Source organism: Mastacembelus armatus, chromosome 21 (assembly GCF_900324485.2).
Source record: "Mastacembelus armatus chromosome 21, fMasArm1.2, whole genome shotgun sequence".
In the NCBI taxonomy this organism is placed as follows: Eukaryota; Metazoa; Chordata; class Actinopteri; order Synbranchiformes; family Mastacembelidae; genus Mastacembelus; species Mastacembelus armatus.
This window is the reverse complement of record NC_046653.1, coordinates 5,487,350-5,503,795: the sequence shown is the minus strand read 5'-3', so window position 1 is coordinate 5,503,795 and position 16,446 is coordinate 5,487,350. Positions and strand designations below refer to the sequence as shown.

At 38.0% G+C, this 16,446-nt stretch overlaps 1 protein-coding gene across 6 annotated transcripts in view; it reads left to right on the top strand.

The window, feature by feature from the left end:
• The window catches only part of pcbp3 (poly(rC) binding protein 3), a 79,341-nt gene extending 62,895 nt beyond the window's left edge, over positions 1–16,446 (top strand). For 2 of the 6 annotated variants that reach the window (XM_026295468.1, XM_026295466.1), the window contains 6 exons: positions 9,256–9,330; positions 10,448–10,489; positions 11,414–11,492; positions 12,403–12,455; positions 12,903–13,072; positions 13,928–14,124. In XM_026295468.1, the coding sequence (XP_026151253.1) occupies positions 9,256–9,330; positions 10,448–10,489; positions 11,414–11,492; positions 12,403–12,455; positions 12,903–13,072; positions 13,928–13,982 (474 nt within the window). In that variant the 3' untranslated portion in view covers positions 13,983–14,124. Of the gene's footprint in view, positions 1–9,255; positions 9,331–10,447; positions 10,490–11,413; positions 11,493–12,402; positions 12,456–12,902; positions 13,073–13,927; positions 14,125–15,421 lie in introns of those variants that run through there. The other 4 variants (XM_026295467.1, XM_026295472.1, XM_026295470.1 and 1 more) reach the window with 4 other exon arrangements.

Sequence of the window (16,446 nt, the reverse complement as noted above, 5' to 3'; positions counted from 1 at the left end):
GACAATGCTTAATAGCATCTGTGTTTACAAAAATATTTGTCAGTGTAGTCTAATAATTTATCTGTAGTCTGTAAAATTACTATGTAACCCTTTCCACCTATATAGAATTAAACAACTCTTGAAATCTTGCTTTTGGGCAGGCATGGTTCACATCAGCTGACAGCTTGTGAATACCACCCTAACACAATTTCAGTCTTTCTCACTGCAATTGGTACATAGTGTCTCTACATATTTTTTGTCACCTATGTCTTCTATCACATAATGTTTAATGCATATCTTCAACAAACACGACTCACCTCAACTAATTCTATTCAGTCATGTTACAAATATTGTAAATGTCTTTCATAAACATACATAATATTTCATAATCAATTTACATACAAAACCTACCAATTTCTAACAGTTGTCCTACTTTCTCTTCCAACTCTCATTTTAACAATCTTACATCTTTTTCATTATTACCTGAAATGTTGTGAACTGAATAGAGTGATATCTCAGTCCATAGGATGCACTAACATGCAGGTGTGTCACTTTGACAGATGACCCAATTATTTGTTCCTCAAGTGCTGCCTCCCTCCATAAGGTTACAATCTGTTGCACATCCCCATCACCATGCAGCTCAAAATCACGTGCAGGAATACTCCCATCTTTGATTTCCACTCTGCGTAGAACTGCATTCTACACATACAAAGAAGACAACCATAATCAATAAATTTCCTATACACCTTTAATTGTCTGTCTAAAACCTGTAATGACACAGGTATGACAACACTGTTAAAATAATAGTATTATTTATAATTACTTTTCTTTAACAACTGAAAATGGGTCTTAATCACTACACTCCCCTTATCCCTATCAATTATACCCAGCTGTCTGATAGTTTAAAAAAAAAAAGAGAATCATGGCCATATTTTTGTGTTTTTCTATTTTAATCACTATATCAATTTAATCAAATTTACAAAAGTGTTGCCTATATGCAAACATCTCTTTTGAACCATTAGAACTACACATATTTTATTCATAGGGATTATGATTTCTTCTAATAACCTGTAATACTACGTAACTAGTAGATTCATGATCACTTTTCTGGCAAATACAAAAATCTTTTCACACACCTTATGCTTCTTGGAAAGCATTATTGTCAAAATCCATTACAATATTAAAAATACCCATCTACAATGTAAAGCTTTATTACACATTCACTATGCCAGAATGATATGCAGCTGATAACAACTGACTGGCAACTGATTACATTGTTCCATATAAACTCTCCTGAAAGCTATTGTTTTCTTTGGCTAAAACATTCTTTACACCATTTTAAGTTGATAGCTAACATACACTAGACCTACTGATTTACACTCGAGAGACTTCTGAATTACAACAAAACTGTCCATAATCCTAAAAACCTCCATAAATCTTATTTCACTTATGAATACCCCATACATGTTTCAAACATTAATCCCTATTAACTAGAACATTAACAACAAAATAAATTCATTATTCTTACGTACTTTATATTTTCACGCATTTGTATTGTATTTATATTTCAACCAATACTTACAGTTACCACCTTTCCTTGCAATGTCACCAAGGTGTTTGCAGATGGTGGCACTTCTCCTAATCCTACCACACACTGATCGTGGGAAGACTACATTTTTGGCCTTCTCATCTGCATCTGCGCTGCTATCAAAAGTTGCCGGTCTGCAAATGGTTGAACTTCTCTTCAGAAACAAGCTTTGTCCGGCACCACTTCTTGCAGGAATGATGTCATAATCCCGCAATATGAAGCACCACCCATTTTCCATGTCAGTACCAAGCTCCTGGACAATAGACTGGTCTGTGGTAGCCTTAATTGCTCCGTTCTCATCAGACAACCCATAATGAATTGTTGTCTTTTCTTTCATTATCACCACGCCTTGACTTCCCAACATAAACTCCAACCCTTTCTTGAATTCTCGCCTGGCAACACTGTCGGCTGTATGAGGATTTTGACGGTGAGTCTTTGCTCAGTGACAATTTCAGCAAATCCCCTGTAGCGAACCAAAGGTAGGAGAATATGGTCACATTCCTGATTGAGGCAGGAGTGATACCCTCTGACGATTTATGACTATCAAACTCTGTGACCGACTAAGATAAATAACCGGGATGGTACAGGTACTGCAATGTCAAGACTCCCCTTTTGACAAAGAGCAATGGTCCTCACAAAGAGAACCACTCTTTACGAACAGACTCCCCCTGCTCACCTCCTTCCATAAACACCTTTAGACTATTCACTTTTCAGGCAAGATTTGAAACCTATACAATGACTTATGAACCGGTCTTCATGTCCTGTTCTTATATTCTTGCTTTGATTGCTAAACATGTAACATGTGTGACCAGACCTACAGAGCATCATTGTCAGACTACAGTGTGATATAGAAGCTGTACTATTGTCCTGCTTGTAGTTAATCTCTTTATAACTATGAAGTTTTATTCATTTTCATTTATGTTGTGCTGAACTATTCTGACTGACTCTGATTAGTTACTAAGTTTGTCATGTGTTTAAACTTTGCTGGGTGGAAAAAGAAATTTTTGTTCCCATCTTAGGAAACAGTCTTAAAACAACACTTAAAGAACAGGGTAATCTCTTGATTCACAGAGATTAGTGAGACTTCCCATCACAGTCAGGGGACTGAACCAAATATGGAGCACTTCCTGGACCAATCACATCGTGCTATGCACAATGAAGGACAAACCAGATGGATTCTCCTGACCAGCACGGCAAGACACAAAAACACATTACACAGACAGACACACCTGAACTGAGAAAGAAAAAGAGAAAAGAACAAGAACCGAACCGAAGAACTGGAATTTAAAGCAGACTTGAGAATGAACACTTGGAACTGAACTCTGGGGAACTGAACACCCCGAAGAGAACAGAAATGGACAAAGTTCCAGACAGATTCAGAGAAAGTTAAGAGATGTCCAGCCTCTCAAGATTCTCTTGCTCTGAGGAGAAAGACTCTCAGAAAGAGAGCTACAGAAGAACCATGAAGTAGAGATTGTTTTACTGCCCAGCAGAGGAGAAACAACGACATTCTCCCTGCATGTGGCTGTCCTCCAGCTGACCATCTCACATCAACCAACTCCATGAGATGATCCTGCAGCGGCTAGAAGGAGAGCGAGAAAAGGCCACAGACGAACGGACCGAGCCTCAGTAAATCCGAGGACAAGCAAGTAACCTGTGGCTGTGCTGTTTGTCTCACACTGATCTCAGTTGGTCTCCATAGTTATTAGAGCTTCTTCCTAAACTGTGTTTAGACCTCAGACTCAAACACAGAACATAAATAAATTTCAAGATTTCTTTTCCACCACTGCAAGTGAACAACCTGCTGTTAGACTGTTATAATGTTTTATTCGTTAATTCAGCTAATTTCTCAGATCAGTTCCACCTCCATTTTCCCCTGTGTAAATATTGTAAATAGCTGAATAAACTAACTGGCGTCATTGATGTTATTTCACACAGTAAATACTGTACGTCACTGAATTGGGAGAACTCTCCCTCAGATTGTAGACTGATATCCTGTATGGTTTATTAATTGACTGGTTGATCCACCAAAAAAGGATCAAATTATTAAGATGTTTCATGATATTCATAATTCATAAACTAGACATAATAAACCTTCATGTTCAAGACATGTATGTATTTAAATTCGCTGCACCCCTATGGTACTTCTTACTCTTTGTGCCATTTTCTCAAATTTTGCACTATTCTGAGTTACCGTTTCACGCTCGTGACTTGTTAGTCTTCAATTTCGATGCGTCTCTTTTTAACCCTGTAAAGCCCAAACCATTAAATAATTGACAGAAAATTCAAATTTTTGGAAACTGGAGCCTTTATTGGTCATTCTGAACAACAAAAAAAAAAAAATCAAATATCAATTTCTGAGTTTCAAGGTTTTCCTGGCATGTAGCACCGTAGATGTGATTTTCCTTTGAAAGGCACCATGATTTCGTCTACAGCATGACATTCTTCAGGGGTATGCTAAGAAAGTTTTGACGTAGTTGCTCTAACCATGGCCTCAGTTTCCACAGCTTATCTTTCTTTGCATCTTCAGACACATTGAGGTTGTCCTGAAAGTGAATGAGCAACTTCAGGAATCGACCCCGTGACATCACATCACAAACAGCAGGGTACCTCGTCTCCATTTCCCAATAAGCTTGTACATTGAGCATCAGTTCTAACCCCATGTGCATGTACATACCCAGAATTTGCTCAATTTCTTTGGCATTTGTGTTTACTGATTTTCCATCTTTCTGCATACTGTACCAGTTTGTTTCTTCTGCAATTTCTTGTAGCATTTCCTCTGTCACAAAATCTTTGAAATACATATATGGTGTCCAGGCAAGCCTGTCTTCAGAGTTTGTGTTAAACCAAGAATTACAAAATACATTACAATTCTTTTAGAAATAATATGAACCTGTGTACATGATAAACTGCACATTGTGCTGTTGTACAAGATATTAGGAATCCAGCTAGTCAAAGAATTTCGCCTGTAGAGCACGTATTTGTTGAGGAAATTACTTTGCGTTAGCATTCACTGTCCAGGCTAGAGTGTGATTTCTTCCTATGTGGTAAAAACGAGTTCAATCCCAGCTAAGATCTCCTTTTTTAAATTTTTGTGATGTGATACAATCTCCAATTTCTGAAGTGGTCGACATCTATTGCAAGCGGCAATAAGAGCATGCTTTCAGCAATCACACATTTTCCTCAGGAACTATTCTAGTTAGTCTGATTGCTGAAAGCAGTCACTGTCATGTTCTCTTACATCTTTAATATTATTTCTGATTTATTGTAAAATTTAATGAATGGGACAAATAGGCCAACTTTACTGAAACAGGTCGATTTCCATGAGCCTATATCTCTGGCATACTTGCAGCTAGACTCCGTTTAAATTTCAATATGTTTAATCTGTCAGGGTTGTGCTCCGTGTTGTTATATCTTGTATAGTTTTTTATTAATTTAAGTCTGAAGTGAGGTATGTCACAGCGTTTTGCCAAGTTGAACAGAGTGTGACGTAATGAGCCAGAGCAGAGGAGAGCCTGTTTTTTTTCCTCAGGAACTGCACATTCTAGTTTTTATTCTGACTTCTTCCGTATGTTTTTAGGTTTTTAACTCGTCCTGCATACTTTGCGCTAGAAAGACCGTTCAGGTATTAAAATTTTCAGCTTTTTAAGGACATTTTTTATGCCTTTTATACTTTTTGAAAAATTCAGCTTTTTTCTAATTTTTTGTCCCATTGAAATGAATGGACAGCTCCAGCTGATCCCCATGACCCTGGTTAAGGAATAAGCGGGTATAGAAAATGGATGGATGGATGGATGGAAATGAAAGGAGAGAATGTTCAAAACCTCTTCAACGTTGTCCTCTTTTAGCTTTAAGGCTTCAATAAAAGGAGTTAAAAGATAAGGAGTCGTCTGGTGGCTCTCAGGGAGTTCAATCAAACCAAAATTTAAACTTGCTCCTCTGCTTCACTGCTTTGTTGAACATTTTTTAAAAGAAATACCAGGAGAGGAAATACCACTCTCCAATTTAAAGTAAAATTTGATGGAGGTGGCAAATGAAGTTAAAAATGAAGTTTGTTTACAAGGAATCATGTATAAAAATATACTATATTATTACTGATTAGTGGGAATAATCCATCTAAAATACTATGCAATAATGTTGAAAATTAACTAGTTAAACACACAATCTGTTACTAGTGAGCTAGTAAGGTCCAAATGGAGTAACTAGTTGACTAGTGACAATGATGTTCTCCTCACTAGTTAACTAGTGGAAGACATTTTGTCTCAGTAGTGAAAGTCTCTATCAGACATGTCACACATTTTTCCGACATGTTGGGTCTTTTCTTTAGCTAGTTTAGCATTTATTGGCACTAGTGAGCGACTATGTGCAACTAGTGAGATATTTGTTTAACATGTTGGTCTTTTTGTTGATATCAGATATCAGATATCCTTGATAATATCAGATATCTGATATCAAGGATATCTGATATCTATCTGATATCAAGGATATCTAATTTGCCATAGTGTCTGTGCGTTTTTGTGTCTCGGTACATCTGGATATGTGTGTCTGTGTTTACAACTGCAGCTTTGATGTAAGGTGTTTCGGTGTCTGCCCGTTAGACAGACATTGACCGGAAAAAATCCCCCACCTCGGCTTTCCGTCTCTGAGTCCCGCTCTCGTTCGAAGAGCGGTTCGAACCTCTCACGGGCCGGGGGTTGCTCGTGCCGGTGGTTCGCTGAGGGCGGCGGTCCGCTCGAGGCGAGGGCCGCTCATCGCCGCTTTTCATATTTTTTCTTAACTAGTTAACAGATGAAGTGGTCGGGATAATGACAAAATCCTTCATTCTGATTTGTTAGCATTTTTAATTTTGGAATAGAGAGCTAATTAAAAGCCTTAATGCCCAGCCCACCCCCTCATTAGCATTTTGTGCTACTAGTTAACTAGTGAGCATTTGGGCTTTCACTAGTTAAACTAGTGAACATTTTGAAACTTACTAGTTAACTAGTTACATGAAAATGTCTGTCACTAGTACAACTAGTGTGGTTTTAACCTCACTAGTTAACTAGTAAGACCTAGAGGTCTTGAGTAGTTAACTAGTGTGCATGTTGGCTCTCACTAGTGAACTAGTGCAGACAAATGCTGGTCACTAGTTCACTAGTGAGCCAAACTCATGCTTGACTAGTAAACTTATCACAGTTCTTTCAGCACACTAGTTAACTAGTAGGACTTTTAGCCATAATAGTGTTGTCCACAGGGCCACTAGTACATCAAAAAGCTGACTAGTTGGGACTTTGGTCCTACTAGTGCAGTGACTGGCATTGATAGTAAGGCACATTTCCAAGAGAAGCAGAGAAGTGGGGACATACTGTATTTAATCTATGACCATCATGTTGCACACAGTAGATCTTATGTTTTTCTAATCTCCATACATACAGAATACAAATTTTTCAGAGTGCCATGAGTCTTTTTGTGTTCATGATGCCAGTTATTTTCAAAATGGGACAACAAGGTACCAAGACACAACAGTGCCAGCATTTTTCTGTTACTTTGATGTATTTTGATGAATGGAATTACTTATATGTAAATGATATGTAAATTACTGAGTTAAAAACCTTCCTGTATTCACCCCAAGGCTTATTGAATAATCAGCCTTATTACAGTGTCCTGCTTCACGTGCATTAAATTCCACACAATATACATCAGATAAGAAAACACAAGTGTACTATGGTATTTTAAAGAAAGAGTTCAGCATTTTTTAGAATGTTCATTTTCTTGCTGAGTTAGATGAGAACATCATTACCACTCTCAGATCTGTCTATTACATATGAAATTACAGGTAGCTGCTGGTTAACATAGCTTAGAAAGTCTCCAGACAGTTAAAAATAGCTACTTAAAAGTTCAGTTCATTCACATTCAAAATGAACTAGTTCACATTCATTGTTCAAGATCTTGAATTTTGAACTAAGCTCACAGCCCCCAAAATGATTTAGTTTACATTCATTTCTTTTGTCATAGCTCTTGGGGAATCAACTGTGAAAAGACAAAACGTGACACCTTTGTTGTTCATGATCACTGCCACCTACAGGAGCAGTGAATGTTTTTAGTGCTAATGCTAACTTAACATACAGTGCATTCGGAAGGTATTCAGACCCACTTCACTTTTTTCAATTTTGTTATGTTGCATCCTGATAATATAAGTTAATTTTTTCTCATTAATCTTCACTCAGTACCACATAATGACAAATTGAGAACAGAATTTTAGAACTGTCTGTACATTTATTAAAAAGAAAACTGAAATACCACATTTACACAAGTATTCAGACCCTTACTCAGTACTTAGCTAAAGGACCTTTAGCAGCAATTACAGCCTTGAGTCTTTTTGGGTATGACACAACAAGCTTTGCACACCTGGATTGGGGGATTTTCTGCCATTGGCCTTTGCAAATCCTGCCAAGCTTGGTCAGGTTGGATGGGGACCATCGATGGACAGCCATTTTCAGGTTTCTCCAGAGATGTTGTTCCTAAGCCACTCCTGTGTGCTTAGGGTCGTTGTCATGTTGGAAGGTGAACTGTCGGCCCAGTCTGAGGTCCTGAGCACTGGGGAACAGGTTTTCATTGAGGATATCTCTGTACTTTGCTCCATTAAGCTTTCCCTCAACCCTGACCAGTCTCCCACTCCAAGCTGCTGAAAAACAGCCCCACAGCATGATGTTGCCACCACCATGCCTCACTGTTGGGATGGTATTGGGCAGCTCATAAGAGGTGTCTGGTTTCGGCCAGACGTAACGTTTAGAATTGAGGTCAAACAGTCCAATCTTGGTTTCATCAGACCAGAGAATCATGTTCCTCATAGTCTGAGAGTCCTTCAGGTGCTTTTTTGCAAACTCCAAGCAACTTTCATGTGTTTTGCACTGAGGAGAAGCTTCTGTCTAGGCACTCTGCCATAAAGCCCAGATCGGTGGAGGGCTGCAGTAATGGTTGTCCTTCTGCAACTTTGTCCCATCTCCACACAGGATCTCTGGAGCTCAGTCAGAGTGACCAACAGGTCACCTCTCTTACTCAGGCCCCTCTCCCCTGATTTCCCAGTTTGGCTGGAAAACCAACTTTTGGAAGAGTCCTGGTTGTGCCAAACTTCTTCCATTTGAGTATTATGAAGGCCACTGTGCTCCTGGGAACATTCAGTGCAGAAGAATTATTTTGTAGCCTTCCCCAGCTCTGTGCCTATTAACAATCTCTGAGCTATTCAGGCAGTTCCTTTGACCTCATGGCATGGTTTTTGCTTCGATATGCATTGCCAGCTGTGACTTTTATAGAGAGGTGTGTGTCTTTTCAAATCATGTCCAATCAATTTAATTTACAACAGATGGACTCCAGTCATGGTGTAGAAACATCTCAGCAAAGATCAAGAGAAATGATGCTTATGTAAATGTGGTATTTCAGTTTTTTGTTTTTTTTATAAATTTACAAACAATTCTAAAATTCAGTTTTCACTTTGGCATTATGTGGTACTGAGTATTGATTAATAAGGAAAAAAATGAGTTTGAACAATTGTAGCATCAGGCTGCAACATAACAAAATTGAAAAAGTGAAGGGGGTCTGAATGCACTGTATTTTACTGTACCGACAAGAAAGTGGTCATCTTAAATTTGCCTTCAGGTAAATTAAGATCAAAGATTTAAATTGACTTCTCTCCCTTCTGTTTTCTGTAGTCTCCACCAAAAGGGGCCACCATCCCTTATCGCCCAAAGCCCGCCTCCACTCCAGTCATTTTTTCTGGTGGTCAGGTAAGAGCTGAGCTGGCTTTAGCTCATTAGTTTGTGCCTACAGCCAACTTTTACTGCAGCATCAGCCACTACCTGTTATTCCAAGGCGTTTTACTTTGATATGCAAATGTGTATGCCACCACAACCCTTACATACAAAATAGAGTGTCCTTCATTGGAAAAATGACTGTATTAGTGGTGCTCAGACATGTAAATGACATATGTTCACATTTTTCTGGTAAGCAACTTTTGCAGTCATGCAAATGGTAAATCTCTTCTATGCAGCAAAGGTGCTACGAAGCCGGGGTAGGTTTGATATTTCTACTCGACACAAATTGTTGAATCACCCTTCCGCAACAAAAATCTCAGGGCATTAATGTCCAGCTATTGGAGCCCACTATAGATAATTTAGTTTCAGATCTGTGCTAAAATCTGTTTGCATTTGAAGATTTATCAAGTAAATAATGTGAAATTCAAGAAACACAACCCATAGCTAATATAGTAAACCCTGAATTGGAGCTTTTCCTTTTCCCAAAAATTATACCTAGTGGACATTAAATGGAACATAAGACACACTGTGAAAGGGTTGGCTGCAACACTTATGCAATCTAACACAGTCCAATACAAAAACCCTGCATACATTCTGCCTTTGTAAAACTTGTTCAGTCTTCAGTATTGTTGAATCAGTGATGCATGTACACAACATTTATTCTATTTAACTTCAAATTATACATAAGTAGGTTTTGAAACATCACTCATCTTGATACTTAGATGGCTATTTTCCCTAGATTATGTGCACTGATGCAATGTAGAACAAACACTCATAGAATTGGTACATTTTGCATGAATTGTTAGAATGTGTAATGATTTCTATTACTTGGATATACAAAGTCTCACTGCACTTCACATTTATCCACAGTGTATATCTCATGCTTTTATGCTTTGAATATGATAATAATGATTATTAATTAATCAAGCACTGTAATATCACTTACTGTTCAGCTAAATATATTTTGCAGTAAACACATTTTTATGGTTAGTTGAGCTTAAACAAGATCTGTACAAGATTGTATAGTTTATAAGCTGTTTTTCATGTTACTTTTTCCTCCTGCTATTTCTTATATTTTTCATCTTCCCAGGCCTACACAATTCAGGGACAATACGCCATACCACACCCAGATGTGAGTTCTTTTTTTAATCAAATAATTATGCAAGTGTAATACTTTAAAAATGTAATTTAAAATAGTAGCAGACGTGATAACATGGACAGCCCTGCTTTTTAAAGTTTTTATAGACAAATCATAAATCATGACTACCTGAATGACTACCCTTAAAGTCTAAGGTTGGACCGTAGTGCAACCACTCCAGAGAACTCCATACCACCTCTAGTTGATACCAAAACAGTGACTCCTGGTGATCATGATAAAGGCAATGGCAAAGGCTATTTTGATGTAGACACTTACTTAATTCCAATAGACCATGTAGTCTCCATTAATAATCTCCTTCATCTGTCCTAGTTGTAAGAGCATCTCAGGAGCTACCATGTGTTAGATCTTCTAATTCAAAGTTGGGCAGTGATTGATGCTGGTGGAGGTGGTGCTTGACGGTACAATCACTCAAATACAGGCTTACCACCCTCTTTTACCCTCATTAAAACTCCTCTTAAAAGGAGAAGTCTGGAAAACAAGACTTTCCCCCATCCCTGATGGAAATGATACACAGGAGGGGATGGACGTTGTGTGACCATGTTGAAGGAAGAGCAACCACTCTGACATGCATAAAACCAGAAGTTGTCTTATTCTGACTCTTAAGTGCCAATCCAAGAGCACATGATAATGGAGAGGGAAAATGGGAGCAAAATTAGAGTATTTGAAAGTTAATGGGAAATAGGTATAAACAAAAAACTGAATCATATTACTTAACAATTTACAGCTTCATTACAATCACCTTATCTCCATATCTTTTTCTCTTAATTTTTGTGTTCTCCACCCCCCTGTGCCCTGGCCTCCTCCTCCTCACTGTTTCTTCACTCTTGGTTTTTGGTTTCTTGGTGTGACCTGTGTAACAGTAACCTCTTAGTTCTACTTTCCCTCCTAACCCTTCAGCAGTTGACCAAGCTCCACCAGTTGGCTATGCAGCAAACCCCCTTTACCCCTCTTGGACAGACCACCCCTGCTTTCCCTGGTACGTACCCACAAGGCCCCTTAGATACTTCCTTCTCTTTGCATCCAGAGAAACATTTTCTCTTTCCCTACCTTGCACCTTATCTCTCTTTTGGTACAGCATGAGGTGCCCCCTGTGGTTTCTTTCCTTCTTTGATTTTTTCATGTATATATTTTCTCTGTGCTCTGTCTGATATTGTGCCAGTGAACAGCGGAAAAAGTGTAAATAGCATTATTTCTTGGCAGCAGGACATTCCTATTGCACATTTTAGGTTGTTTTATTTCCCATATAAGATGAAAACCTCAAGTGAAGTAGTATGGCCACATGTAGTGTAATAACCAAGTGACTCTAAATCTAAATAGATCTGCATTAGTCTGCCTGTTGCAAATCCTGCATATGTACATGCATAAGACCAGCTGAAGGTCTCATGAATAAACACACCATGTTAAGTTTTTTTCCACTACTTTCATCTAAAAAGATGTGTTATAAATCATTCCATTATACATGTCATGATTTATTCATGGTATGATATAATCAATGAGGGCTTTAAAAATGTGATTTCTTTAAGAAATAAACATGTTTTTGCTGGCTTTCCATACATCATCTCAAAAAGCACACACATGGAGAAATGGTATAAAAATAATGGTATAAAATTCCATTGATAAATAATGAGCCAATCTATTGCCAAAACATTGGAAATTTTAGAAAAAATTCTCAAACAAATTTTGAACAGAGCCAGGTGAGTTATCCACCATTGGCTGCTGGGTCTAGCTGGCTCTCTATGTACAGATATCACAGTGGCGCCAGTTGTCTCATGAAACTCTTGGACAATATGCATATTTCCCAATGATGAATAATTATTTTAAAAGGTTTCATCTCTCTTGATGTGCATGTTCAAATATCTTACTTATTCTATTGCTCCTCAACTCAGGTTTGGATGCCAGTCCACCAGCCAGCACCCATGAGCTCACCATTCCTAATGATGTGAGTAATAATGGAAAGGATGTATGTTTTGTAAATACACACACATATATATTATTCTATAAGTAGAAGTGTTCATTGTTAATGTAGTGATGTATGGATAAGGAAAATATCTGGAAATAGTAAACGTGAACTGAGCTAATCCTGTACTTCCAAACTTAGCAGTGATATATAAAAAATAAATGACTGGCAATTTTACCAGTAATAATTCTGCAAATTTCAGTTCCTACTCTTGGCAGATAGCAATAGCAATAGCTTCGATTAGCTTAGATTCGTTTTCACTATCCATGCTGTCATTAATCAAAGTTAATTTTGTGAATGAACAAATTTAAATTGAACCCAGAGCCTTTCATAAGTCATTAAACATCCTTATTATTTTCAGATATGTTAGGCATTAAGTAGACATTTTCTTTTTTCATGTTGAGTGAATACTTTTGCACTCTTTTCCAGCTAATAGGATGCATCATTGGACGGCAGGGAACCAAAATAAATGAGATCCGACAGATGTCTGGGGCGCAGATCAAAATTGCAAACGCCATAGAGGGCTCATCAGAGCGCCAGATCACTATCACAGGAACCCCCGCTAACATCAGCCTGGCCCAGTATCTCATCAATGCCAGGTAACCTATTAACTCTAATTGCTGGCCTCTAGCTTACTCTAAAACATAAAAGCAACACCCGATTGACCAAACTCAGAGTGTGTCCACGAAAACTGCTATCTGAGATTGTACTGTTTGGAAAGATGAAAAGTGTCTTGGTAGTTTAGCTGTGGCATTCCTGACAGTGGTACTTCAATGAATAACCAGCACATCTGTCAGACTGACAAGACACAGAAATGTTCTTAAATAACACAGCTATTCATGCACACGTTTTGCTCGTAAGTGGTTCATTGGAGCAATGTCAACTACTGAGCAGGTAAGGTGTGTCTTTGAACAGATTAGTAAATAGAATAATCAATAAATTAAACATCCATGTTCAATGCCTACCTGAGTTTGAAATGTTCATGGATAAATTGTTCATAAATCTGTAAAACAAAATAAAAAAGTATACATGCCTCAGCAGATACTGTATAACTAAGAGCTTAATCTGCTTTTTCACATAAGCCTTTTGTGTTATTAAATAAAAAACAAGTGACTTAAAATTTGTAGCATTCCAGGACTCTACATAATCTTTACTGTACTACTGTACATACCAGTCAAATGCTGAGGAACACAGTTCATTTTAATTGTCCTACCATATTTCACCACTGTGTCCCTTTTTTCGTTCCATCCACTGAAATCACCACTGGAAATTCATTATCAACAGTGAAAATAAATGTATTACCTCACTGATGTCCACATGCTAAAATCAAATGTCATCAGCATTAGAGTAGGAGGAACCCACACGCTCACAAACAGGACTTCATGTCTTTGACCACTTAAGAGGATTTTAGAGAAAAACTAATGGCTATTGCTTTCCCACAATTCCAATGGCAGGTTCAGGGACGTGGCTGCCATGTGGAATGACCCTTCATCCATGACAACATCCTGAAGTCACCCCAAATCTGGTTCTGTTTTCAGAAGCTAACATCAAAACCATCGCTTCACACTTAACCTCAGTGTGTTATCCCATGGAATTTCCCCTAGAGTAGTAAAAGTCAGACTAACACTGGGATTTGTTTAAACTTGCTGTAGCTGTACACTGTTAAAAGAATAGTTTGGCATGCTTGTTTTGTTGCTTAGTTAAACAGGAGGCTCAATATCACTCTTATATTTGTCTGTTATGACAATAACAGACAGGCGGTAATATGAAGCTAGAGCCAGACAGCAAAGACTGGTGGATACAGTTTGCCTGGCTCTGTCCAAAGGTAACAAAACATCCCAACTTCCTTAATTGCATCCACATTTTGCCCACTTCAGTCTTTTCCTTGCCTCTTAATCCCTCCCATGTAAGATGCACAGAAAATATACTGAGACATCATTTCCTCTGCTCACTAACCAATTTCCGTTAAAGGAGAGTGTTGGTCCATAAAACTATGTGGGGAATGATGTTGTGTATCCTTGCTCATGTATCTTCCTCACTCCTGATCCTTCAAGATGGCTGATGAGAACGACTTTGCGTTGGGCTAGGATCAAGGAGGGAGGATGGCTCAAATAAGGGAATTGGTATGTGGCTAAAATCTGTAGAACCAGGACCTCTAAAGCCTGCTAACTAATATAGTGTCCAACGGCAAACCTCATGTTGTTAACAAGACCAGGACATCACAGAATTTTAAAGGTGCCAGAGGTCAGATTTTGCTATACCTTTAGACAGAGCCAGGCCAGCTGTGTCCCTTCTTTATGCTAAGCTAAGCTAACCATCTTCTGATCCTTAGAGAGAAAGAATGGTATTAAACTTCTCATCTACAGTAACTCTGCAAGAAAGCAAGTAAGCACCAAAATGTCTAACAATTCATTTAAATATTTGTTTAGCATGCCTCAGCAATAATATTGTGTTTCATTTTGTCATTGCTATGCTAGATCCATTTGCCTATCAAGTACTATTGTTTCATTGTCTGGAGCGAGTAAAATTAATAAAAAAAAGGAAAATTTTTAAAAGCCAAGAAAAAAGACTGCACATAACCGAGCAATGCTGGCAGAAAGAAAAGTGATGTGATGCCTCCATCAAGAAACACAACTTCTGAACTGGACATCCTGTGACACTATTATATATTTTTCAGTGTCTTACATGACTTAATGAGGAAATTAGTGTTGCACAGTCATGTTACCATATTTTTTATCTGAATGGTTACAGTGAAAATATCTCATGAAGTGTGTTTGAGAAGGTGCCAGTGAACTGAAGCACAAAGCCAGTCACTGCAGCATAAGTTTCAGTTTCAAGCTCAAGTTTGTTTTTCACATTGTTTTATTTTCTCTGTCCCCCCCCCCCCCCCCCAACGTCTCCTATCCTTCTCCCTCCCTCTGATCCCCCCCCCCCCCAAACTGTTTTAGGCTGACGTCTGAAGTTACTGGAATGGGCACACTCTAATTTCTACCCATCCTCCCTCAGTGACATGACCCTTGAGCATATGGCATTGCACCTAATTTATTTATTTATATCTGTATTTAACAGTCCTGATATTTAAGTGAATTAAACTTTTATCACTTCTAGTATTTATTGTAAATGTTTATCTGCGCTGTCACTGGGATTCTTCACCCCAGTCTTAAACCTTATTGGTTTTGTTACTGAGAGGTCTCTTTACTTTTTTGACACTCTAGTACCTTTAATCACATCTCATCACATGCGCTGCCCTGCTTTGTTTTACCTCTTGTTTTAACACATCACTGTACTTTTTGCTCTACAGGCAAGAAAGTAAATGCAAGGTAAACAATTGGTATATTAAAGCAAGGTCTGCCCTTCTCCACCCCACATCCTTATACACTGCCTGTATTTAGACTACAGTAAATGTGTTACTCAAAACAAATGTTTACTAAGCCACTATAAAGCAGATACTTTGCTCCTCTTTATTTCACACTTGTTTCATGATGGATGAAATGAGTGTGTTACTGTGTGCCTGTTAACATTTTACTGTTTCTTAGCATTATACAGTATGTACACTATAGATTGATCTGCATGATGCAAAAAACGTACTGCATTTCAAATTCAATTTAAAATCTGTTGTGTACGAATAAAGCTTGAACAGTGAAAGTGAATGAAACAAGCCATGAACCATCTATTCATCATCTGGATGTGTCACTATGACTCTAGTTTGAATTGACCTAAATGGTTTAGGCCAATAACCATCCACCCTAATGTGTAAATATGAGTCTCTGATGTGAAACATGAAATAAATGGAAATAAATCAGGAAAATGACTGCAGTGGAGAATGAAAGTCAAATGCATGATATTAATGAACCCCATTTTACACAAAGATGTAATCATGTTATTGATGTTGCCATCTCATAGCAACTAAGTGTAAGACGCATGGGCCATATAGAAAGGTCTGGGAATTGTCTAATATATATTTAGACTGACA